We start from the raw sequence: 26,200 nt of genomic DNA, 5'->3' as shown, positions 1-26,200 counted from the left end.
TGCTAGACTGTAGGATACATGACAGCTATGCATAATATATGACAGATTCTAGCCCTGATAAAAACCAACCACACAAAGACACACAAGCCTCCACACAAACAAGCAGGTGGTCTCTGCACAGATCAATATCACGGCGAGAAATAATGAAGTGCCGCTGAGACGAGTATGGATCCTCCCTTGCAATGTGAGCAGAGTTGGGAGCCGGTGGGGCTTCACTCTTCTCCAGCGCTCAGAGAGACCACACGCCAGACACGAGGCTTCCCACTCCTCCCCTCTCATCCTCTGCTGCTCCCTGGGCTCCCTTCCAGAGAGCTTACTCGGACCCAGGAGGAGTAACTTAAAGCTCCGTGACACAGAAACTGAGTTTCTTCTTTTTAGTTTTAATGCTACCCTTCTGATGGATGGATTTTCTCCTGCACTTTAAAGCTGTAGATGGAAACAAAGAAGACATGTGGATAGATATCAGTGCAGCGTGAGTGAGGCAACTGGACTCATCTTCTCCTTGGTAACTCAGACCAAACAGTAATAATAACACCCGGAGCAACATCCAGTTCACCAAGGCAGTGGGTGGATGCGGCTTTTAGCTGCAGCTATAGGAGAAAGAAGAACCTCCATATCAGCTGTCTTAAAGAACGTGGACCTTCACTTTCAATCGCTGAGCAGGAGAGAAGCGCACGTCAGGAAGAGCTGCTCTTTTGCAACCGACTTTGATGCTGGAGCTGCGAGTGCCTGCAGGGTTTCTGTCGATGAAGTGTGGTAAAGAATGAAGATGGAGTGTATCAGGACTGTGTTTCTGCTGTTGGGCTTACTGGGTCCAGGTAATGCAGCGCTCAGCACTTATCCACGGATACAGCTCTCACACAAAGGTAGGGCATGAATGAGCTTTTAAATTGATATTTTATCAGATGGGAAATGAAATATAGAATGGGAATGCTAAAGTTTTAACTGGCATTAGCGTGAGTGTTGTAGCGTGAGTTCTTGCTTTCAGTGATGGAGTTACCGATCATTCTAGCAGGTTCTAAAACAATGCAGTATTGTAAATAAGACAGAATTTGAGACGGTTAAGAGCAACTCAGTGAGATAATGAGTGAGCAGGTCCATGATTTGGAATGAAATATTTTTATATCAAAATGCTAACTATTTGCAATGGATGTCAGGGGAAGCGTTATTATAGTATTCTTTTTTTAATATAAAATATGTTCAGATAAAACTCAAATACATATGCTCTAATCAAAGAAAGGATTAGGGTTAGTGGAAGATGGGGTGTGAGATGCTACAAAAATAGAGGACTGTTTCAAATGTAACAGTGTGACAGTTTTGAATTTCAGTTGTTCTTTGTAGTTTTTTTTTATTTAATTCAGGAACAGATTGAAGGAGAATCTACTTTAGAGGTGTAGTCACTTGACCTCATTGTGGAGTCCCCTTTATTTACCCTCGCATCATCTGAGATCTGCTCCTCAGGAGTCATGGATGAAAAGAGAAATGAAGCTGAAGAAGAAGCAGGGGCTGTTTAGATTCACTGATATCTAACCTCAAACATACATATCTGGCGCTCTATAGAGACACTGTTGACACCATCTTGTTGTGATATAACAATCCTCATGGCAAAATACTTGGTGAAAGAAAAACCCATGTAAAACACATACAATAACATCTCTAGCTTCACGTGGCTTTAAAATTGGGAACATTTTAGTTTTAGTCATAAAAATATGAATAATACTTTATTGTGGCGGACAAGAACTTGCACGAACGTTCAAGTCCTTCTGATCCCAAAATATTCAGTCCAACAGAGGGCACACCTATTTCTTTTTAAATTTTCATTGTTTAAGTTTACACATACTGAGGGTGGGGCTGGGGGTCGCACTTGGACTTGTGTCCCTGATGTGGGTGGTCCAAAAACAACTGCTTAACCAGGCAACAACCGTGTTTTTGTGTTTATGGACGAATGCCTTGTCACAAGAACTTTGCTCATCTTTGATTCAAAGCTCTTTGAGTTACTTCCAACTTGTCTGAAACTGCTATAAAATATTGTTTAACTGACTTGGTACTCAACCTCAAGTTGGATGACTTGAACATGAGGAAAGCTGCAAAGAAACCAGCACAAATTCACACACAACACGATAACTAGTGTTGCATGACTGAGTAGGAAGCATTCGCTAAAGGCAGGGGGTGTGTGTGTCTGTGTATTTTTTGGCATTATAAAGTCATCACTGATGTTAAAGAGAACTGGCGTGAAGTTTGTTTTTGTCCCTGAGCTGCACTGACGGAAATCCACACAGCGGCTTCTCCTCACGCCACAGTGATGTGACTAAGTACTTGAGCAGTGTGACAAATACATGAAATATATGTGTGTGAGGGAGTGTTTGCCGGGTCCTGAGCGGCGTGTTGGCACTAATAAGTTCTTTTTGAAATCCTTTGATCTCTATGGCAACAGTGAGTGATGTTTTCACATAAGCATGTTAGTAATGGTCGAAAATAGGTGAGGAATTTGAGCGGTCAATAGATGGCGTCTGTTACAACAGTTGACACGTCTAGGTCAACGGCGTGCGATTGCCGTTGATCCCCCTCCATCGCAGCTGAGCAGCTATTTTTCTGACATATTTCCAATACAAATACTATTAGTGGAAATTTGACAGCTTGGCGAACAACCCGAGAACAAGAGTTTGGAGCGAGCGAATGCATCCGAACAAGAGGGAGCTGATTGTTTTGATCATGTCTTTCACATAAACTCTAATTAGCCGCCTGAGGCCGAAGCTACCGCTGTGATTGACACCCACCTCTTTGCCATTTCTCTCCGCTGCTCTACATGTTCCGGCTGGCAGGGAACACGGCGAGCGAGCTGCAGTTGGATCCTATCATTAAGGAATGGAAAACATCTAAGTGGAGAAATCTGCCTCACAGGCTGAGCTACTGACTTTTGGGTTTGTTCACACAGACGGCCATTGGACAAGCGGGTTGGTGTAAATTGCTCGCAGACGGCAACGTGGCGGCGTTTCCAGAGAGATGTGGATATTACTCGAGCATGGAGGATATAAAATATTACTGCACATCTGGTATTAATGAGGGAAGGAATATCTCTCTGAAAGGCTCTTTGGTATCATCTGAATCCATCCATCCATTTAAAAAAAGCTTCAGCTGCATCAGTTCAATTCACATTTTTTGGTATGGCGTTGTCATCGCATTTCTGAGAGGCCAAGTCACCACTCACTATAGGAGCGTCGTGAATAGGATGGTCGAAAGCATGAGAGCTCGTGAAAGCTACTCCGAGGAATATAATGCACAATAGATCAAAGGACGGAAAATACATTTCCGAAGCAATCCCATATAAAACTTGCAATATCTCGAGGGCCTGCGAAACAGTGTCATAAAATCCATATTTCTTATGTATATAAAACACAAATGGAAAGGGAAGAACAGAGTCATAACGTTTATAGATTCAAATTATGTTGGCTAGAAGGACATAAAAGGGAATAATATAAAGCAGTTGAAGATATAATTAAATACGTATGGGAAAAAAAGGGGGTTTGTAGTCTCAGGAGAAATTGAATAAACAGTCATTAATTGAAATGATCAAAAGGCCAAACAAAATAAAAAATGCATTATGTAATTACTAAATAAAATCTTATCTGGGACTAGGAAATAGCATTTAAATATGAAGTTAGTAATTAATAATGCTTTAAAGACGGCAACATTTTCTATATCAACAGAAAACACCAGAAAAAATGTAGCATGGGGCATTAATATTGTAAAATATATTGATGAGAATGACCAGAAAATGAGAAACCGGAGTCAAACAAGGGTGTCAGACTGAATGAAGGCGGATTAAAATATGTATTTCAACAATCCAGACCAGGAGACAGTCAACACAGTATGCTAAATGTTTCTTCATTTTAATTGATAGACACCAATTTGACCTCAAATAATATGCCTAGTCGAATCTGCATCTGTTTCAGTTATCATTTATTTGTATTTTCTGTTAGTTTCTAGACAAATTGTTGAACTTTTTGATTTCCTTTCTAGCCAGTTGAACCGCAAATCATGTGATCTCCTTGTGTCACTATGACAACATGCGGCTGAAGTTTTATTTGAAGCTAACTCAGGGGACATGAAGCACTTGAGGACCACATAAAGTAACTTGGCAGACCAGAGTTGGCCCCCAGGCCTCATGTGCTTTTCCCTGTATGATAAGTTTCATATAGCATTAAGAAATGTTAAACCAGAGGCCGACTTAAACATCACCAAACATAAATTTGTTTCATAGTTTGACAGAAGAGGACCAATGTCAGAAAACTCAAATGAATACGACCATCACCATGCTAGCAAGCTAGCTTTAACGCAGAATTAGCTTAAAGTTGGGAGCCGCCCCGATATTGGCCAACGTTGGCTTCTTTGCTGAATAAAACTTGATAGGACTATGTTTAACTAATCGTAAACAGATTACTTTTCCCAACATTTTTTTCCAGTCATTAGATGTTAATCCAGCAAAACCTTTTGGTGGCGGTTCAAAGGCAGAATGGCATTATGGATACGGGTCCAACAAATCTACTGCAACTGTGTGGTCCAAGTCAGTTTAGCAGGGAATCAATTCGGAGCGTTTCCAAGAATCTAGCGTGAGACAACCTTGGACAGAAGACAAACCGTCTCTGTGGGGAATTTGTCTGTCCTCTCATGCTTCAGCAGGCTTCTTCTGGGCATCCTCCTTCTGTTCAGGGTGTCCCCTACATTTCCTCAGTGTTGTGACATGGGCTGAGTCAGTGCGCTGTAGATGATCTCACCTAAGTGAGCAGTTCAAGACCCCCATCATTTCGAACGCCCTTTCAAGGTTCCTCCCCAAGGTTCAATAATAAAAAAAGAACTATTTGATATGCCAGGATTGAAGCCAGCTTGCCCACACTGAGATGATAGATATCCAGCTTTGGATCGATGGGAATCTATCTGGTCAACTTTCGCCTGCTTTCTGAGAACAAACTGCTGATGGCTCCCATGTGTTTCCAGGGTGACCTTAATCTGAAGCAGGATGGGTCTGCGCACGCTTTGATGTGAGCCACACTTGTGACACCATTCTTTCATCTCTCTACCACCTCTTTCTCTTCAATTCTGGACCACTCATTTGTTTTTGCACGGACTTTCATCCTCAGCCTTCGCTTTTTACATAATTAATTCCAGTTCCAATCAACCGTTGCTTAAATCACACGAGGTATCGAGTTGCAATCCGACTGGCCTCTCTGCACCGAGCTCAATCTCCCACTGTACTGTGGGGTAATAAATAATAAGCCCTGCTGGTTAGTCATTGTTTGCCTTACGCTCGGTATATCACGTAACTGTACATTTAATCCGTTCGTTCTGCTAATGTATTACGTATTAATCCTGCGGAGTTGCAGGGGGAAGCCAGGCTTAGTCAGAGCGCCACTTTACTTCAGGATTAATCGGCTCCTTTAGATGGAGCTATGTTGTTGGCAAATCAAGTTAATAGGCACCTGCTTTGTAGCGCTAGCGAAAGTTGCCCCTCCCACATAATAGATACCTCTCCACCATCCCTGGCACTGGGGATTTCCAGAAACCATTATCCTTTCACCAGAGACTACATATGTCTGTTGAATTAAAACACACGCTTGCATTTCCTCTTTGAAAGTTTTAAGTAAGCAGGTAGGAGATAAATAATAAATATATGAAATGGGGTAAAATATATTTCCTGCAGTCTAATGGAGTTTTGAAGCATGGCATTGAATCCCCGTTGTGGCTGCTAATATCATACTTCCTTGAAAAGTGAATCATGCGAGTGGAATGTCCTGTCCCTGTCCTGCACCACGTGAAGTTCAAGTATCTCCTCAAGTAAGGGAAACAATGGCTATCGTCTATCGTAGGGATAGAAATGCTCTAGCGCTTTTCCCAGACCGCTGTAGTTCGACACTATACCTCATGTCTAAACATGCCTCAGCATTGAGTTTACTTGAAAGTTAGTGAGTTAAAAAAAGAGCTGAGCCAATAGGCATATTGAGACGTGCTAGTGAGCAGAAGCAGAATCAGCAGGCGAGCTAAGCATACGTATAGCTGACAATCCAACATGGAATTGGAGGTGTGTCCCATTTCCACCCTAACACTCGTTTTGGACCCTAACACCCATTTTTGACGAGTTTTCGGGAGTAAGTGTCCCAACACTCCTAAGACAGAGGGCGCACGCTGTTCACCACTTGAAATGACCCCTTCAAACCGAAGGAGCTCCGGACTTGAAACCAAGTGGGAATATGAAGTGTTGATAGATTTCCTGGATAGTGCTTTATTGAAAACCAACATGGGCATTTTAGTAAGTACTTTCTTTCGTATCGCACGCTAGCGACCCAAATGTTCTACCGTGTCCGACAACATGAACAATACAACATGTGTTCAAAACCGTGTTCCCAATTGTTAGGGACGTCAATTACTTCACTTTGTCATCTCATAGTGGAGGGCACTGAAAAACAAAGTGCTAGTGTTAGGATGAGAATACGACGAAATACAAACTAGAAGCAGTACAACCTGGACTGTTTGGTGCAGCTGCTGCCTCATTTTGTGTGCAATATTTCTATTATGTCTGTGTTTGACTGCATGTGTTTGCAGTTATGTGTCAGTTATAAATAACCCCCCAAAACATCTCAATCGATGACCGTGAGAACATGAATACTGACGTCTGTGTTGTGGTTACTATCAGTTTCCTAGAAAGAGTTCTGACAGACAATTTTGAGTCATTGCTTGCTCGGAGGAAATCCATTCATGTCCAGCTGTAAGGAGCCCCCAGCGCACACCCAGTGCTGGTATCGGATGATCACCTTCAATCGGTGACACGGAGCTTGTCAGAGTAACAAAACTTTCACTTCATGTTTAACATTTGTGCTTTGGCTTGGAAGAAGTTCATCACACTTTCACGGATATTTCTGTGCAGGGTTCAGAGAATCTTACGATGTAAATGGTTCCAACATTCAAAAACAATGTGATGTTAAGTCCATTCTATAGCAAGCGTTATGGACACAGCACTGTTCCATCAATGGAATTCTTCTTGCCGTGCTATCTTCCTTTGTCTCTCTTAACACTAGTACATCAGAAGGAATTTGATCAGTATAATGGATTTTCTCTTTTCTCTTATGAGGTGAAGGCGGTCAGAGTCACGATTCCACATCGCTGCTACTTAAGACACTACAATTAAAGCAGGTGAAGACATTCCGTCTTGGCTATAGTGCGAAAAAAATGCTTTGAACCAGGCGTTAACACATGCAAACGTGTCGCTCAACCAAAGAAAGAGTAGACTTAAGGAAAGAATACGATCACCCAACTAGCAATTACAGATGAGTGTCTCCTTTGAGGAGTCATTTTAGACCAGACGAGAAATCACTTTCATAGTTTTACAAGTGCAAAGCGTCTGCAGGTGACTTTCCTCAAGGGTGAGGAGGGAAAATCCAAAGTGACCTCAAGAAAAAAAGTAAGGCTCTTATTCATTACCGTTACCACATATAACTAATGTGCAAATGGAGAAACCACATTAACCTTCGAAATCCCATGTGTGAGATGAGATCTAATCAAGATTAAGTGTGTGGGGTTTTGGCTGAAGTAGAGGCGCAAGTTAAGAGCTTACAAGAGACACGCACACACACACAACCTTCATTTGCTCCGTGTACATCAGCAGGCATATTTTCCTCCTGCTTTAGCTCCACGTTATTAAGGAGAACCTTCCACAAAGAGGCAGCTGGTGAAGCTCCAGCATTCTCAGTGACCTTTCCAAAGTGAAATGAACAGAGAGGAAAGTCAGCCTGTGATAAAGGAGGAAGACTAGGGCTGAAAGCGGTTTGAACCTTTAGAGACTAAGCTGCAATAATATCACAGAGGAGGTTCAAGGAACTGGCTGCCAAAGTAGATATTGCTTGGTGCATTGTTGGGATTGTCCGTGATCCAGGTCGCTGAGGGAGGTTAAAGTGGGCAGCTCAATGTGTTTTTACTGTTCCTCCCAGCACCATTTACATATTGTTTTACAAATATTCAAAAGGAATGTGATTTATATTACCGTATGTATCTGTAAGACCTGATCCAGACTTTTGGTGGTACTACAGTACTGCAGTACTACAATGGAACACAAGAGCTATGTTTTCTGTCGGATGCGACGTCCCATTTCGTCGCCAGGTTAGTCCCAATTTGGACGTGCTTGGAACACCGTGTCATTCAGCTTTTCTCAGTTTGCAGTTTGGCTTTCAGGCTGTCCAAATGTGACACAGAAAACTCATTTGAGCCACTTGTGAGAGCAGGAATGTAGATCGACTGGTAAATCGATAGCACCGCCTTCAGGCTCCGCTCGGTCTTCACTAGGACGCACTAATAAAGTGGAATCATTACTGAAGATGCTGCATCGATCCAATCTCTTGCCTCAACCTCCGCTCCTCTCATGAATACAAAAGAGATCTGAACTTCACCTCGGGAAGATTATCAGTTGCATACATATCACTTCAGGAAAATACTGGCCACTGTCTGACTATGCTAAAAAAAAAAAAAAAAAGCCTGGTCACTGCGCTGCACATTTGCATTCAGCACCCAGGTCTTTGAAAGACAGACATTTTTGGGAGGTCCTGTCATAAGCAAACATCTCTAGGGATGCAGGATAAAATTTGTCAGCACGACACGATCACAGCTGTGTTTAAAACAAGCAGCATTCTTATTTCAGCACGACAACCTGTACAATCAAGTCTCAGGACAGGAAGGTGCACCGGGGCCTGGGTGGTCCTATGATATACAATGTTACTTTGACTACAGCAGAACAAAGGTCGGCCACAAGTCTAGACAAATCACATGTCTGTTCATAGAAATATGGAGCAACGGTGAAAGAACGTTGATGCCAACAGAGTCTCATCGGCTCAACAAATAACATTGATATAAAGCTACGATCAACTCACCGATAAAGGAAACACAGACAGACAAGAATCACTTCAGCTGTTTCTCCACCAGAGTTTGTCTCTCCACCACCCGTCCCAATTCCATGTGGCTCTCATTTTCACCGTGACTTCATCCCTCACACTCACAGAGGGCCATTTTCTGATAATGGCAATACCCCACAGACTGCAAGCTCTTGACCCACCCCATTTTACAGAGAGGGGTCTCTATAATTACACTCAGTCCTTGAGAGACCTGCTACAAAAGTACCTTTTTTCGGTTCCATTAGCTGAACCTTTGCTTCAAATATTTATTTAACCTATAGTTATTGGACCTTGTGTCTTTGTCCTTTGTCATTTTCTATCAGCGACTGTTGCAGCAGGTCCATCACCTTTACCCATCTGGATCAGCCTCGTCACACCTCGTCTGGTCCTCATTTACCATTTCCTCTTCTCTTGTCCACTAACTTTGCCTCCAAAGTTCTCCACATGAACTCATGATAGAGCTTCCCTTCCATGACGCAGATTACCAGTCTCCATCCATTCCACCCTGTCTGCACTGTCTTCTTCACCAACCCAACATCATTCATTCAGGAGGCTGTGCTTTTAGTTGCTTTTGAAAAAGAGGTGCAATGTACATAGTGGAGTTAATCCCAACCCAGACAATAATAAAACCACACCTAAGAAAGTGATGACTCTGTTGGTTCCGCCACTGTCTGCTACATATGATAGAACGTCATAAGGAAAGTGTAGGAGGATGGAGATGAAGAGTTGCTGGTCATACTCTGCTCAGGAAGTTCAATAAGGAGTTGCAAGTTGAGTGTGCTTGTGAAAATGATAAAATCTACATTAAAAAAACAGGATGGGGGAAAGCAAGGAAGGAAGAAAGGAAGGAATGAAGGCAAGACAGCAGTCAAGAGAAAAGGAAGGGAGGCTTGAAAGAAGAATAATATAAGATAAGAAAGATGAAAAAAGAGTTAGGATTAGAAGAATAAATATGTAAAAGAAGCAAGGAATGACGCAAAGGAGCAAGAGAGAAATGAGAGGGGAGTGAGCAAGCAAGGACGGATGGATAGATATGACAGGAGAGGGAAGGGCAGATGGAAGTTTAGAGGAATACAAGAAAGACACAGTGGAAATAAGGAAAAACTGAAGCAAGAATAGACAAGGCGTGAGACAGAGTGGATAAAAAGGCAATAGGGAAGATTGGAGAAGGAAAGGAAGGGTGAAGGACAGGCAGAACAAATCAAAAGAAGGACAAATCGCATGGATAAAAGGAAGGACACATGGAAGGAAGGAGTATAAGAAAGTAGACAGCCAGATAAGTAACGTTATTAAAAGACAATGCCACTGTTGTGGTGACTTCTATAATACCACTATTGAAATGATGTCCACGTTCTAAAGAACCACATTGCTTCAATCTGTTCCGAACCACAGCATGAGTCCGTACCGCAAGACAGACAAACACCATTCGCCCATGTGCTTTAAGTATCCGAAGCTCTGGATTGATATTGCTTTATCAAATCCAGCGGAGCACCTATCAACAGCCCTCCAGTGTTGGAAGTGGGAGTGGAATCTTGTGGGAGCACTTTCCTGTCCACTTGTAGTGTTTTCTATTTGAAGTGGGATCACAGCGGGGCCATTTTCATCTCTCACCAAATTGCTGTTGAGGAAAACCTCTTTTCCTCCTCTCGCTTCCCCCTCCACTTCATCTGTCGACTGTCAAGGACAGGACAAAATATAAACCCGGGGAGTTAAGCAGGAGGAAATATAGAAATCCCCTCATTCAGTCTGAGCAAGGGCGGTGACCCCTGCAGCTAATGACAGAGAAGACAGCGTTTATTGACGCCCATGTGGGTGTGATCAGAAGGTGCAACGGCTTTCTTTCATCGTAATGAAAGAGGGTTATTCACCTCAGATTAAACCTTGTCTTAATATCTGTTATTCCATTGCAATGTTTTAATTAAACCTTGCACCAATTTGAAAAAAAAAGTGATCAAGGGTTTCTATGTATTTTCAATCTGAGTCTGGTGGAATTACACTCTCTATCATGAATAACAACTACATCTTTCATTTAGTGCCATTAATTCTCAATCAGAAGCTGATCATTTCACCCTCAACATTTATTTATAGTCGTTGACTGCCAAGCATATGCTACGTTTTTGGCACATTTTATTCAAGTTTCCACCATTAAACAGAGCTGTTTTTTGGAGTTTCTTGTCACATATGACCACAACGGTCATGCCTCACTATGCCCTTTCGCTAACACAAAAAACCCATCCATTCATGAGCTGAATATTTGTGGATTTTATCAAAATTTTCATGGTGCCTCAAGCAGACCATCAACTTAAAGGTGGGGTATTTTACAGAGGTCTGAACGTTTCATGCAGTGTGTCCCTGTCTGTCGAAATAAATCAGCCATTCCAACCATTATAAATGATGACAAGTGTAAAGTAGGTGAAAAGGAATTTGGCACGAGCTGTGTTTACACCATCACTTTGAATATCTGTTTGAGTCTGTCATCCAAATATGAGGAAGCAGCTTTGACTCCATGAAAAGAAGGGTGGACGCACACTTGTGAAGAAAAAAAATGGAATGGAATTTAAAGCAGAAGTCCTTGATCTGAGTTCAGCTTGCAGTTAACTAGGAGATAGAGGAGATGTGTGTGGACGCGTATCGACCGTGTGTGTGTGTGTGTGTGTGGATAATTACAGGAAGTGTGTCGGAGTTCTGGCAAAACACCAGAGCCACATCTCCTCTCCCTCTTCTACATCTGAGATCTAATGGTAGTAAAACAAACAGTCGGCTGTCTTCACCATAGAAATCCAATAGCAATAAAATAGACACGCAGTCCCCCTCTGCGGCTCTTAATCCTATTTTAAACAAATAAAACCTCCACAGGAGTGTGTGCTGTTGCCGAGAGTAATGTGTTATGGGTAAACATTCTCCCTCTATCTGGGAGATTGTGTTGCAGTGAATATACAAATGGAAGGAACAACAAATCAGGCGATTAGCTTGTGTAAGTGTGTTCAGGTTAACGCTTCGTCCCAAGATTGAAGTTTAAAAAAACTGTGTGCTGATTCCTACTCAATTATTCATTTAAGAAAAAGAAAATATATTTTTTAAGGATTGAACGCATAGTCGATGGCAGTTTGCAATATATATGTAGTTCTGCCATCAACACAGAGAGATCGCTCGGCTTGAAGTTCAAGACATCTGACTCGCTCTGACTCGTCCGTCACTTGCTCCACTTCCCACACTCACAAAAAGAAGAAGGCGCTCAAAGGTGCAACTTCAGGTTGTTTTCAATCCTGACACGCCTCTCAGCTGACACCTTCACGACAGAATGATGGAGTGTTCCTTGTTGGTCTTGCGACGCCAAAGACAGTCTGCAACACAGAGTTACACAGAGTAAACTGCCTCACTTCAAAACTTTATTGACACTCGTAAACAACGTTTGCTTTGTGATGGCTAAATGTTGGCTAAAACCTAAATTCAGAACTAAATAAAAGTGCTCCAAATTGCAAAGAGAGAAGGAATAAATAACAATGTTGTCATGAAGCAAGCAGAGGCAAAGAATGTTCGATCTATCATAGAGATGAAATAATTATAACAATATGCACTGGCATATTGGCAACGAAAGTGGCCAGTAGCTCCTTCAATATAAATGGAATAACAGGTTTTTGTGAAATATAATGGTAGTCAGCACTGGCATTCTATTCACTGACTGAAGTTCAATAAAAAGTAGGACACTCACTGATGTGGTACAGGTCTATGTAGCTTGAGAAAATTCACTCATACGTCACTGTTTATGAACTCAGAATGGGTCTATACTGGATGAAAATGAACTTAAATGGGGGTAAGTGGAGGTCTTCGTTCTCTCAGTGCTTTTCTAGTCACTGCTTTGATAAATTATTTTTCTTATTTCACTACATAAATAAAATATTCTACATTGGCCCCTCGCATTTTTGAAAGTTGGCTGGACTTCCAAGGAAGGGGAGAATCTAAGGGACAAGAAGAAGCTTAAAATGGTTTGCATAGAAGGGGAGAGAACTGGTTTCTACTTTAGATTCCCATCCACCAAATTTTGCTTGTATAAGCCCCTTTAAGGAATTAAACAACATAGCATACAACCAAACATTTACTCTCATTTATGATCAAGGAAAGCAGCCAGATAATGGTAACTAGGGGGGCAAAACAAATCCAAGGGAGAACCCTGAATCCAGCGTCTGATCTGTTGGCATGAAAACAAAAATGCAGCGTGTAGCAGCACTTAACCAAAGCGCATAAGTATCCTTAGACTTTCCAGCAAGAGGCAGCCTCCACAACAAGGTTGAGACGCTAAAGACTTCTACTTAAAAAAAACGACAGTTGCTTTCACTAGTCATGGGGCATTATACTTCGCTCCTGCCAGCCTGTGGAAGAACAATGAAGTGTCGGGTGAAAAGTCCCTGAAGTAGTCCCTGAAACACTCACAGCAGCACCTGGTTCCTCTCTCGGTGTGAGACTCACAGGAAGCAAACACCTCAGGGGATTGACTATCAAGTTAAAGCTCTTCAAGCTCATGCTGATGTAGAGCAGGTACTTGGAAGAAAGCTGTCATCTTCAATCAATCTTTCCCCGAGTTCCACACAACAACTGAGATTGATAACATCTCCACACCCTCCACAACCATAACTGCACCCCTCACACATGGGAGTCGTGACGCGCTCGTAATAAGGGAGTCGAGGCCGCGATGCCACAAGGGAGGGACAGATTTAATGAAATGATAAACTGGCTTTTGCTGCCATTCTTGGGGGAAATGATAAACCTGAAACACATGTTTCGTTGTGCCCTTCGTCATGGGAACTGCTGTGAGTTATTGAAGCAATGACTTCAAATATGAACATGCTGAAAGGGATGTTAACTGCTTTATTAAATTCTGCGACCTTTACTGGGCTTCTCCCAGTTGTTGACCTTGTGTTATTGTTTTATGTTGCGTTTGTTTCACTGGTATACACCACAGTTGCAGTTTAGGATATTGCAAACACTGCAACACATGAGAACTCGCAGACTTGCAGAGAAAGCATCCATGGAAACAGTGAGCTATATGACACTAGCTAAAATCAAATTTGGTTCGGAACCTTGGCCGTCATTTTATCGCTTCCCTGACTCAGTCTTACCGAACTATTGATGTGAATCGTGCGGACACAGCGATTACCATGGCTACATTGAGCATATTATTATTTCCACTGAGCTGGTTTAAATCAGAGGCAAAGTTTGTCTCAAGTTTAGACATGGTTCTGCACATTCTCTCTCAGTCTTCAGTTGAAATGTGTGTCTGCTGCCTCCATCTACTGTCAATGGACCTGTCTCGATCATCCTCTCTAGTCAAATCTATCGTCGCCACGTAGCCATTAACCACGTCCATGAACTTCCTTTATGGTCTCCCTCCTCGCCTCCATATATATCTACAACAATCTTCCTATACTGTGTGACCATACGTCTCCATATGAGCCCTGAAATCCTCATTTCTGACGTCATCCTCATACATCTTCATCATCTGACACTTGTAACACATCTTTGCAAAAGAAGTGCAATTCTTTTTTACTTTGTATCAATGTATAACATAGTATATGTCTTAGAAACAAGGCTGTTGTATTAGTTTCACGAGCCTTTCTCATTGTTCTCTCTGTCTGTTCTCAGAGCTCGTTCAGCTGAACAGAACCTGGGTGTTCCAGGGCCTTGGAGTGTCTCTTCAGCCCCAGACTATGCTTTTGGATGAAGGCCACGAGAGACTCTATGTGGGGGCCAAGAATACTCTGTTCTCTCTCAGTCTGGAGCGGGTTAACACGCACCCCCGAGAAGTAAGCCTTGGCTTTGACTGGATGTGTTTACATATATGGGTGTGGCGAGGCAATGCTTTATGACAAAGGCATGTTCTAATGTTGTTAGGCATTTGTTTGACAGGTGACGGCAAAACAGAGAAACACAATTGGTGTGTGATTAAATGAGCTCTTCCTCACAGATCCAGTGGGCAAGTACTGAAACTCAAATCGAGGACTGCCTCATGAAGGGGAGAGAAAAGGTAAAAAAAAGTGTCGATGTGTCTGTTCATTTCCATCTGGCTGAGAAGATATGGAACATCTAGCTGTCACCAAGTCAAATAACTATTATAGGTTGAACTCTGTTTAACCTGTTTCCGTAACAACGACCCGTGTCCTCAATCCCACTTCACACAGCTCGCCTGGACCAATGCATCCTTCCTCTTACTCATCCCTTTATCTCCTCCAACAGCCGGAGTGCGCAAACTACATCAAGGTCCTGCAGCCGTACAACCAGACCCATTTACTGGTGTGTGGAACCGGGGCTTTTAACCCAATCTGTGCGATGGTCAGAGTGGGACTCCCAGGGCAGGTGAGAGGGGGGGGGAAATAAAATCAAAATTATGAAATCCATCCATCATTTGTCTTCCTTTAAGCTCTAGCACACCATTTTCTCAGATGTCTGTCAGGGGACAATGGAGTGGGGCGGAGCCACTCTATCCAGTGGCAGCTTTTGATTATAAAAAGGGTGGGGCTGTCTGTTTTGTTTTTTTCCACTGTTCTTGAAGTTTTTCCAGTGTTATGGTTTGAAGCTTCATTGAATACAGCCACAGAACCTGACAGCCCACAAAAATATCCTGAGATTCTACACTCATTGTAGCAGCGTTGTCCAATGTTGTGGACATTATGACCAGCTTTTTGTTCCTCCAAATCTTTTCTCCCTCTCGCTCAATGTTTCCGACAGTGTGCCGCTGACTATCACCATCTTCTGTTCAGTGAGAAATATTAGACATGAGGCGAGACAATGTGACTGCCATGCTTCTCTGAGATTCACTCAGCAACAACGCACAACTCTTTCTTCTGCACCAAGCAAGAGACCTGAAGTTATCACAGCTTCCTTACAGGGAACATGAACAAGCATCTGAGGACCATTTTTAAAGGCCTGTCAAGTGAAGTCACACTGAAATATTGAGTTGATAATGTAATTGTATCAGACCAGTTCACTGCTCAGTGAGCTGAGCATTCTGCTATTTGTGCACGACTGCTAGCTTCATGACTTGGTGTGTATTAACGCTCAGAGACTGTGTTCATCTCTATATGTGTAGTGACAGGAAGGAAGTTTGCCGCCTCCGGTTCTAAGGTCATTGATCTCACAGTGACTGGAAGTGATTTATCTTCATGAAGACGCAGAAAAGCAAGTCCTTTAGTGAAGCTGTTGGTCACAGACGACAGTGTTACACTAATGAGTCAGTTGAACTCATTGTCAGTGGAACATGTGAGTGCCTGGGCAAATGTTAAACTTCGATTTGAGGTCGGAGAAAGTGGACAGACATTTTTGAGACTAGGGACAGAACTGAGGAGAAGGAAGATCAGAGCAAGAACTGACAGTAGGGAAGAATAAAAGGAAGGAAGGAAGAACTACAGAGCGAAAGACGAGAGGAAGGACGTTCAGATTTAAGGTAGGGAGGCTGGAAGATTCAATGAGTACAAGGATGAGTGAGGAAAGGAAAGAGGGATGATAGATGGAAGAAAGGAGAACGAGACAATGAAAGAATGACAGAAGCTAAGAGCTCAAGTAGAGATGATGTCAGGCAGGAAGGATGCAAGAATAAATAGATGGAAGCAAGTAATGATTTAAGGGAGAACAAATGGAGAGAGTGAAAAAAGGAAGGATGGAGAGTAGTATAAAAGAGAGGTGGGAAGGAAGCAGGATCAAAAGAAAGAAAGAAAGAAAGCAAGAGAAAGGGCAGGTCAAGTTAGATTTCGGGTAGAGACGCTGTGTTTGAGGTAAACATGAGGACAACTGGTACTGGAGAGAAGAGCAGCTTGTTACAGTGTTTCTCTTAAATGAAGCAGACACAGCCACAAAAGTAAACAGGGGAAGATGCAACGTCTTGTTAAGGGAATTCAAGGACAAACAAGAATAATGATCTGCCTCTGCATTAGCCGGGGAGGAATGCTCGCAAAATGTGCTGTAACATTTTCCACATACTGTACGTCCCATAAGTCACAATCTAAACAGCCGTTTCTGTCTGCCGCGGATTTAATGAGAGGTGATGAAGTGACAGTTTGACGCCCCAAGCTGGCTCACCTACCGCAGGGGTCACTAGGGCAGTTACACCTTTGAAACAGGAAACACCTCTGTAGTCTTGGAATGTGTTGCAGGGGTGAGAACTCCATTGGCTGTTCATTAGTTATCCCACAAGGAAGGAAACGCTCGTGGGGATACTCTGAGATTGTACCAAGATATCGGGGGCAGGGAGGACCAACTGAGAATACCTCGGTTTGTTTACCATATCAGAAAGTCTGTCTGATGTTCAAAGTACAAGCAAGGCTGAGGAAGAATCTTCTACACTGAGGAGTGACGCAAGGACACGTCCATATTCAAGATGCAGAGACAAGAGATGAAAACAAGACGCAATACTTGGCATACATCTTCCTGGTTATGATTTGTTTTGGTTTACGTATGATGGACGAGTCTCCTCCTGAAACCTGTCTCACGCTGTAACCCCAAAAACTTTCAGTTCAACATTCATCAATCAACAAGACAAGCTTTGATCAGAGATTGTCTTTGAAACGCTGGTGACAGATGAGTTGCGTGTCAATCCTGGGCTTGTGTGTTGTGTACCACAAGCTGAGAGGAAAACTGAATTCACATTGATGAAAGAGCAGGCTGGATTACTGGTTGATGCTCCTCCAGTCATCCATCACTTCTCCTGACTCATCAATCACTCGCGAGCTTCTTCATTGAACTGACTCATGTTTACAGACAACTGAATTTACTCACAGTTTTCCCCGTTACAGAATCGTCTCTTTGCTCTTGAAGAGGCAAGTCTCACAAGTGGCAGAGGGCGCTGTCCGTACGACCCCAAGAGTCCGTGCACGTCCATCCTGTCAGGTGAGAGAGCACAGGCAGGACCCGATGAATGGATCAACATTGATGAACAACCAACTTCTTGATCTTTATCAGGTGGAGAGCTCTACATTGGACTCTACACCGACTACTGGGAAAACGATGGAGCCTTGTGTCGACTGAACAACAGGACCTACACTCGCACTGAGAGGGACGACAGGCAGCAGCTCAACGGTGTGTGAGATTTAATATTAACATTCAATTGTCAACATGATCCCAAACACGAGTGAAGGGTAGATGAGGTATCATGAAACAGTAGTGCAGGGTTGATGAAACTGTGTTCTAATTTACAGAGGCCACTAGATGGCGCTCTTGGTTTAGAAGGTGAGGTTTCATTGACTTGTTCAAGGCCAGGAACATCTGGTGGCTCCTGAACATCAGGACACTGTTTCATGAAACCTCATCTACCCATCACTACCAAACACTCGTTACACACTTTGTTTGGCTCAGCTATGAGCTCATCCATGTCCTTTGTGAAGGATTCTTCTTTATAAGAGGTCATTTACGTTTCAACATCCACAAGTATCTATCACTCCCAGTTGTATAAAACGCTCCGCAAATTTTCTTCCTCGTTTACTGCATTGTGCAAGTGAGTACTGCCACCTACTGTTCAACTGAGCTGGTTTTAATTTGACCAGGGATGGAGCGAAGGGGGACTTAGCCCGAGACAACTGAAATGTCAAGTTAATAAAGCTAATAGTAATAACTATGGTCATCCTTTTAGGTATCACAAGGCTCAGAAATGAGGAGACTCAATTGCAGGAAGTAAGAGAGGCGAGGCAGTTAACAGAACAACACAGCATTTAATAAACAAAAATGTCAGCCAACACAAACGGGACGCAGCCCAAAGTCCATAACGACAACTAAAGGAGTCTCCAACGGAGAATAAATGACGATCGAGGTCAGGAATTGTCCAAAGTCCAAACAAAGAGTTCACAAGGAGGATCGGGCACGAGGAGGAACAGGAACTAAAAAATGAGTCAGGATAAAACTTACAAAAATACTCAGGTGCAAGGCAGTCCAGGAGGAAAAGTAGCGATCCGAAAAATGAAAAGTCCAAGCATACCACACATGAAAAACGTTTACGACCTGTCGCTGCACTGTCATCCAGCTACTCCTTAAGAAGCTGTGGAAAATTAGGGGAAATGAGGTGCAGCTGCCACTCGTGCCCGACCTGTCAAGACAAAGCACACACAGCAAACGGGGAAGTGTCCATACAAAATAAAAGCACAACAGGAGGGGACATGACATTAGGACTATGAATAACTTCCCATTTGGAGTATTGTTAACCTTTCCAGACTCTGAATCGATCTAGACTGCTCTTGTGCACTCTCTTTTTTTCGCTACTGCTTGTCACGTACTGAGACGTTTCACTGCAATGGATGAGGACAACAGATACAGTTTCGAATTATTTTGAGCCTCACATTAACTGTTTTCTTGACCTAAAATGGAGTGGATGAAGAGACACTCTCTTCAGTTCCTGAAGAAAAGTCATTGTGCATTTGACGAGGCTTCATCCCGAAACAAATACTACTGAACTTAAGCTAGGTTTGATGTGGAGAGTACACTGTGTTTTTAAAGTGCAGCTTTATAATGGGTGAAATGCACAATGAAAGCCATCAGAGATCAGGTCACTCTGGGTTTTGTTACAATAGTAATCATGTTTGTTTGTTTTTTATTTACCAAATGTCTGACATCCTTTCTTGACACCGCAGAACCTAAATTTGTTGGCTCGGCTGTCATACCTGACAATGAGGACAGTGGCGATGACAAAGTCTACTTCTTCTTCACTGAACGCGAGGTGGATGCTGAGGGGATAAACAAGGCGGTCTACACACGAGTTGGAAGAGTCTGCGCGGTAAGATTGATTTATTTTTTGCTTTTTTCCTAAACACAAAAACCATTAGCACCAATCCTCCCCTTCATCTCTCAGAATGACCAGGGAGGACAGAGGATGCTGGTGAACAGATGGAGCTCCTTCCTGAAGGCTCGACTAATCTGCTCAGTGGCCGGAGCGAATGGCATCGATACTCATTTTGATAATCTCGGTGAGGAAACGGCGGCAATTTGATCGGCCAAACTCAGCAACATCGATCTGGCTTCAAGCAGAGGCCAGCTGATACACGTCTTAAATTCTAATAATGAGTAGAAATATAGATTTTTTTAAATGTTATATCCTAAAAACTATGAAGCACTGCACATTAGATTGTACTTATCATTAACCTGTGCAGGCGATTTGCTTTGCTGCTTTATCAATTTTCTCTTTGATCTCAGATCCTTTAGAATCAATTGTCTGCTTGCATCCTTTCAGTGGACGTTTTCGTGCTCAAGAACAAAGATGGAAAAAACCCGGAAATATTCGGGCTCTTCAGCACCACCAGGTAAGTTGATGTGAAGTGAAGACAGACAGCCAAAAAAAAGCACATACTTTTCTCTTTTTACAGTGCAGTGTTCCAAGGCTACGCCGTCTGCGTTTATCACATGGACGACATCAGAGCTGCCTTTAATGGTCCTTTCGCCTACCGGGAGAGACCCGAGCATCATTGGACTCCCAACGAGGATAGAGTCCCTTTCCCACGACCTGGATCTGTGAGTTTCCTGGGTGAACGTATGAGCACTCCTCTCATAATACTTAGTATTCACAGCGCTGTCTTTCCTGTCCTTGGCTAAGTGTCTGTGCTACCTCAGGTCGAGCAGTGACAGATTCCATTGCAGTAAAACATGCGACCTCGTCTGCTCTACAAACACTCAACAACCCTGCTTTTTTCCTCCTTCTCTTTTCATATATACGACACAAAAACAGTGTGCCAGTAAGGTGAACGGAGGATTTTCCAGCTCCAAGGAGTTTCCCGATGAGGTTCTGCGGTTTGTGCGTTCGCACCCGGTGATGTATCGTCCAGTTGTCCCTCAACATGGCAGACCAATTCTACTGCAGACAGAACCCAACAAGAGAAGGCTGACCCAGATAGCAGTCGACCGGGTCCAAGCGCAAGACGGACACTACCATGTTCTCTACATTGGCACAGGTATAAAGAAACTATATTCTAAGCATATTAACTGAGGACCTTAAAATGATGTCTTTTATTAGACGACTCATCTGTGCTGAAAGTGATCACAATCTACAACAAAGATGCCAACACCATGGAGGAAGTGCTGCTGGAGGAGCTGCAAGTCTTTAAGGTATAGCCTTGTTTTAATGCAAAAAGGGTTCATAAAAGTTTATCTGCTTCATGGTTTTTGATCCAAGCTGGACTCAGAAGTGTCTGAGTGAATGTACAGGCTTCAATTTGTGTGTAAAACTGTGTGTAAAACTTTTTAAAAACTTTTCAAAATCCCAGCAAAGTTTGCATTGAACGATGAAAATATTGTGCATCCAGTGCCATAATTAGCAAATGGATCAAGGGGGGCGCATGTAAAGTGAAAGGCCCAGAATATTCATCTCTCAGAAATCCCCACCAGCTCTGCGCGGCTTTTCCTTAATCTCTCCATCGTGTCTTGGGTTGTCCTTCGTCTCATAAGAGCATCATCCCACCGAGGAGGCATCCTGACTAGGTACTTGAGCCACCTCAGTTAATCTTTCTCAATACCAGTGAAGAGCCCACTCCGAGCCTCTCGACTCTACTAAGTGAATGTCCAGCCTCTGTTCAGCGGCTTGTATCTGCAATCTTTATTCCTTGGTCAATAGCTAAGGCCTTTGCTCATAGACGAAAGGAAGATGGACAGATTTCTCCCCACCAGGTCAAACCAACACAGTGCCCCCAGTGAAGACAAATAATCTCAATGTCAATAGCTTTTCTTAGGTCAGATTTGGATGACTGACAAAAAAGTTAAGAAAAGAATCTATGTTAAAAATAGGGATGAACAGTTTGAAATGTAATGCATGATAAAAAATTTTTTTTTTAAGGCATACGTCTTAAAAAGTATCTACGGTTCATTTTGGACTCAGTCTTGCCATTTAATATATTTAATATATATTTAACCACATTTATTGTCATAAGCAATGTGCCTGTGAAACGACCTTGATTTCAATGAATCAAAATCTTCGCAGGACCGCGCTGAAATTCAAGAGCTCATCATCTCTCCTAAACGGGTAAGTCATTATTGCAATACGCCCGCTTCACCACTAGAGACTGCTGTTGCAATAACGTGTTTAATATCATCAGCAGCTGTTAGAAAGCCCACATTATCTTTTCACAGCAACAGCTGTACGTGGGCTCAGATGTGGGCGTGGCCCAGGTCAAGCTGCATCAGTGTGACCTTTACGGGTCTGAGTGCGCAGACTGCTGCCTGGCCAGGGACCCCTACTGCGCCTGGGACGGCCTCACCTGCTCCAGATACTACCCAGCAGGGGTCTACCTGAAGAGGTACATCAAACAGGAAATGTCTTTTTTTTTTTTTTTTTTAAAGGAAATTTACATCAGATATGAAAGTTAATGTGGCAGAAAAGACACGGCAGGTGTTATGCAAGACTCATCAGTATGTGCCCGACCACCTTCGTTGTCCCTCATTCTGTTTCTGCCTTCTGCTTCTTTTCATGGATCGTTCGCACTTTCATTACACCTTCAAAATTACTCTCTTCCATCTCAGCCGACGATTCAGGCGACAGGATGTTCGCCATGGCAACGCCGTCCAGCTGTGCAACGGACTGCAAATTGATGGTTAGTGCATGTAATGTGTCCTCAAGCTTCTGCCTTGGATTTTCGATCACAGGTTTATGGTTATGAAAAGCAGCATGAGTTTAATCTTCTGCACTTACATGTGAGCATGCAGCTGCAGGCAGGTTGTGGAGAGAACTATATGCTAGTGTCTTCCTTTTGATGCAGATGAACAATGGCAGAGAGGGGAAGAGAGACGAGTGTTCGCCGTGGAGAGCAACAGCACTTTACTCAAGTGTGTTCCCAGATCACTTCAGGCCACGGTCCTGTGGTTTCTGCAGAGAGACGGGGAGACACAGGAGGTGAGGCTGACTACTGTATTTACATTCACAGAGAGCACAAAAAGCATCAAACATTCTATGATGCTTATGCATTTGTAAAGCAAACAGACCACGGAAATCGCATTATAGAAAGAAATGTGGTTAAAATGCAGCAGGTGCGTTCAACATCAGGTCCGGGGACATTTCACGGACACTGGTGAAATTTCATTTGCACAAGAGCCTTTTTTATAACCGTATTTTACTCTGCATACTGTAGTAGGCAAACCGTGATGATGTATGACTGCTTGTGCATTATTGCAGCGGAAGTATAGTGTAGTAATGTGTGTGTCACGAATCAAGGGAACGAGGAGCGAATGCCACGTATAGGGGACGTGGAGCTGGACCCAAGCGCGAGTGGTGAAGGTTACAGTTAGGCAGGAGCGAGGTTGAAATAATATTTAATAATTAAACATCAAAAACACAACAGAAAGCGTCACCGAACCGGGAGAAAACAGACTAAAGCTGAATGTACAAATGAACCGAGATTTAACTACAAAAGAGAACAAGAAATGCATGGAAACTGGGAGAGACAAAAACTAAACTCAGGCACCAGGGTTTAACACAGTATAATCAAAAAAACAAGCTAGCTCACAGAACGAGAGACCAAACGAGGAGTGCCACGAGAACCAGGAGTTACCACGGGGAACAAGAGGAATAGTCACAGGGAACACAATGAGAGAGCCCAAGGAACTGGAGAGAAACCATCTGGCAAACAAGAAGCAACGATCTGGCACACGTTGCTGGAGCCCAGGTGTTTATGTAATAAAGTTCATCAGGGGTTAATCGGCTCCAGCCGTGTGCCAAAGGAACAGAGGGAAAAAAGGAAAACCAGGACTCGGAGCCAGTAAGCGGGGCCATGACAGTGTGCCATACTTCCGATGACATCGTAGCCCTGCCTCTCCAGTCTTTCACCCCAAAACCTCTCACTCTTACAAGCACTCATTTGGCAGAATTCAAAGTGGTTCTCACTTACCGGAAATAATCACACACTATCTTTGGCTCTGCTCTCATTGTAACAATCACATGACTGCTGCGTACAATTTTAGATGAACCGCAGACTTGTTTGACTGTCATGACCACTTAACCTTGTCGTCGGTCCACGCCGTAAACAATGTTGAGTTTTCATTTTGTGCACTTCATGCGGGCCCTTGTTGTCTCTGTATTTTCAAGAGAGCATTACAGTGCTGCACACAGGCCTGTCATGTGTACTACATTGTTCTTGTTTAGCGTTTACCGTGGACGCCTGAAACAGCGTGGTTTTCTTTGAAAACTGCCGGGAAAACGGTTGGATAGAGAGTAGTTTTCTTGAGGAAAATGCCTAAGGCACCGTCAACAACAGAACCGAACAGTGCAAATACAAAGCTATGTTAAAACTTCAACTGTAACTGAAAGGATGTTCAGAAGTTACACCTCTTTTTAAACAAGCTGTGTGAAATGAAACCCAGAACTGCAATGTTGTGAGCCTACATGCAATTTATTGCATGAATGATGTCAGATACCACATTGGCCCCAGACACATTTTGAACCCCCAAAAACTTTTGGATCCGGCTGGATTTCATATAAGATAAAAAAAATAAATAAATGAATGAATAATCACATTATTTATTAAAAATGAAATGGCTGCTGTCCAACTGATTCACTCATTGTTATCATATATACTAAAACCGGGGTCTGTAACCGGTCCTCAAAGGGCTGCAGTGGGTGACATACAGTCAGTGCCCATAACACAAAGTAAACTTAGGGGCTTTAAGGGTTCAAAACATTTTTACCCGAAGCATTAGAAGGATGCCACTTTGCACAGTAATAATAACTAAACAAAAAAAATAAAAAGAAGGCTGTACATCTAACCAATGCTGAGCCCAAAATAGCACGATTGAATTATTAATAACCTGCCTCCCAGCGCAAACACAATCCATATAGCATCATGAAATTTTATGAAAAAAAAATGTTTGTTTTTTTTTCTCTCAGGTTCTTGAAGATGAGCGGGTCACCAAGACCTCCCATGGCCTGCTCCTGTTAGATGTGAAGAGCAATGATGCCGGCGTGTACGTGTGCCAGACAGTGGAGCACGGATATGTTCACACATTACTACGGATCACTCTGCACGTGCTCAGAGCGGAGAAGGTGGAGTCAGTGATTCACATGGCCACTGATGGGGAGGGAGGGAAAACTGGAGCTGCATGTCATTCCCAAGCTGGACCCCCGCCAAGACCCAGCATTAGCCCGAGATCTCTGCTGTCGTCCTCCGTCCCCGCCGCTCACTCCAGGCTGTGGTACAAGGACTTTCTGCAGCTCATTGGCTACGGCGACGCACAGAGAGTGGAGGAGTACTGCGAAAGAGTGTGGTGCTCAGATAAAAAGAGGAAAAAGGCAAAAAAGAAATACGCCACGGCCGGTGGCGAGAAGAAGGGTAAAGGGAGAAATGAGGAAAACTCCCATCGAGCTCCTCGACACACCTTGGATACCTGAAGAGACTGGTGCTTAAATGTACATACACACACTCATAAACGCACACACCTGAACACACATCCATCGTCTAAAGGTCGGACTCTGTTTGCACTTGCTCAAGGTAACTACAGTATGGCAGAATAGAAGCCCAGAAAGAATGACTGATTAAGCGACACAGGCATTGATCTGAAGAGACAGAACACACAGATCAGCGGCTGCACACTGACCCTGTTCAGTCGGCTGTCACTCCAACAACATACACAGACTGCTCCACCACCTCACTGCTCCACCTCTTATTACAATAAAAAAAGACCTGAGAGGCACCAAAACTGACACTGTATGTGGATGAGGAAAAAAAAAAAAACAAAAAAAAAAAAAAACAGGGAAATGGCTTTTTTCATTTTTGCGGTACAATGTTAAGTTATTTTCATTATTCTACTTGGCTATGTTGTTGTTTAGACGTCTTCAACTGGAAACCTTTTTGTCCGACGAATGCTTTAAGTGTCACTGTAGTGGTGTGGTTGTGTACATGGACCACTGTCGCCATCATGACATTGCGATGCCACTAAATGTATGACTTTAAAATCTTATTAAAGTAAGTACTATTTAAGCACTTGTGATAGAGTTCAATATAAGTTGCTGTTTGTCCATACTTGTGATCAATTGTCTTGTACGGTGTGATCTACAATGAGATCAGGCCAAGTGTTTGATTGTGTATTTTCAAAGTGTTCTGTACAATGACCCCTGTCACACACTATTACCTCTAATAGTATTGTACAATAAACAACTCAAAAGAAGAACAATAAATGCTTGACTGACAGATTGTGTGGGAGGTAAAATTTAAGAAATAGACATTCCTTAAATTCAGCCAGTTCAGGATTTATTTGATCAAATGTGAAACAGTTTTGTCAAACCATTTTTCTCCGGTTGTCATGCCCAGGTCTAATCGAGA

The 26,200-nt window shown here is 43.0% G+C and overlaps 1 protein-coding gene and 1 long non-coding RNA gene across 2 annotated transcripts in view; one reads left to right on the top strand and one right to left on the bottom strand.

Annotated features, from left to right (window-relative positions):
• The first annotated feature begins 204 nt into the window (after nucleotides 1–204).
• Nucleotides 205–26,200, top strand: sema3e (sema domain, immunoglobulin domain (Ig), short basic domain, secreted, (semaphorin) 3E). Its single transcript, XM_053886436.1, has 17 exons — nucleotides 205–866; nucleotides 14,574–14,734; nucleotides 14,896–14,955; nucleotides 15,165–15,284; nucleotides 17,717–17,810; nucleotides 17,883–17,999; nucleotides 19,541–19,683; nucleotides 19,759–19,873; nucleotides 20,137–20,206; nucleotides 20,270–20,414; nucleotides 20,629–20,851; nucleotides 20,914–21,005; nucleotides 21,874–21,915; nucleotides 22,023–22,189; nucleotides 22,413–22,483; nucleotides 22,649–22,782; nucleotides 24,769–26,200. Exons 1-17 carry the CDS (start codon nucleotides 764–766, stop codon nucleotides 25,267–25,269), a joined length of 2,358 nt encoding a protein of 785 aa, XP_053742411.1. The 5' UTR covers nucleotides 205–763; the 3' UTR covers nucleotides 25,270–26,200.
• The window catches only part of LOC128771195 (uncharacterized), a 54,820-nt gene continuing 50,372 nt past the window's right edge, over nucleotides 21,753–26,200 (bottom strand). Inside the window, exons 2-3 of the long non-coding RNA XR_008416598.1 lie at nucleotides 22,582–22,755; nucleotides 21,753–22,470 (exon numbers count right to left, since the gene is read on the bottom strand). This is a non-coding gene — a long non-coding RNA (uncharacterized LOC128771195). The remainder of the gene's footprint in view (nucleotides 22,471–22,581; nucleotides 22,756–26,200) is intronic.

This window comes from Synchiropus splendidus, chromosome 14, assembly GCF_027744825.2.
Source record: "Synchiropus splendidus isolate RoL2022-P1 chromosome 14, RoL_Sspl_1.0, whole genome shotgun sequence".
Taxonomy (NCBI): Eukaryota; Metazoa; Chordata; class Actinopteri; order Syngnathiformes; family Callionymidae; genus Synchiropus; species Synchiropus splendidus.
Note: the sequence above shows the minus strand (reverse complement) of the source record. Positions and strands in the feature narration are given on the sequence as shown.

Bases quoted from the DNA above. Each gene is read 5' to 3' on its own strand.
- sema3e (XM_053886436.1), top strand. From the start codon at position 764: ATGAAGATGGAGTGTATCAGGACTGTGTTTCTGCTGTTGGGCTTACTG. The intron at 21,006-21,873 runs GTATAGCCTTGT...AAATCTTCGCAG, and splicing joins AGGAGCTGCAAGTCTTTAAG to GACCGCGCTGAAATTCAAGA. The intron at 22,484-22,648 runs GTTAGTGCATGT...CTTTTGATGCAG, and splicing joins CAACGGACTGCAAATTGATG to ATGAACAATGGCAGAGAGGG.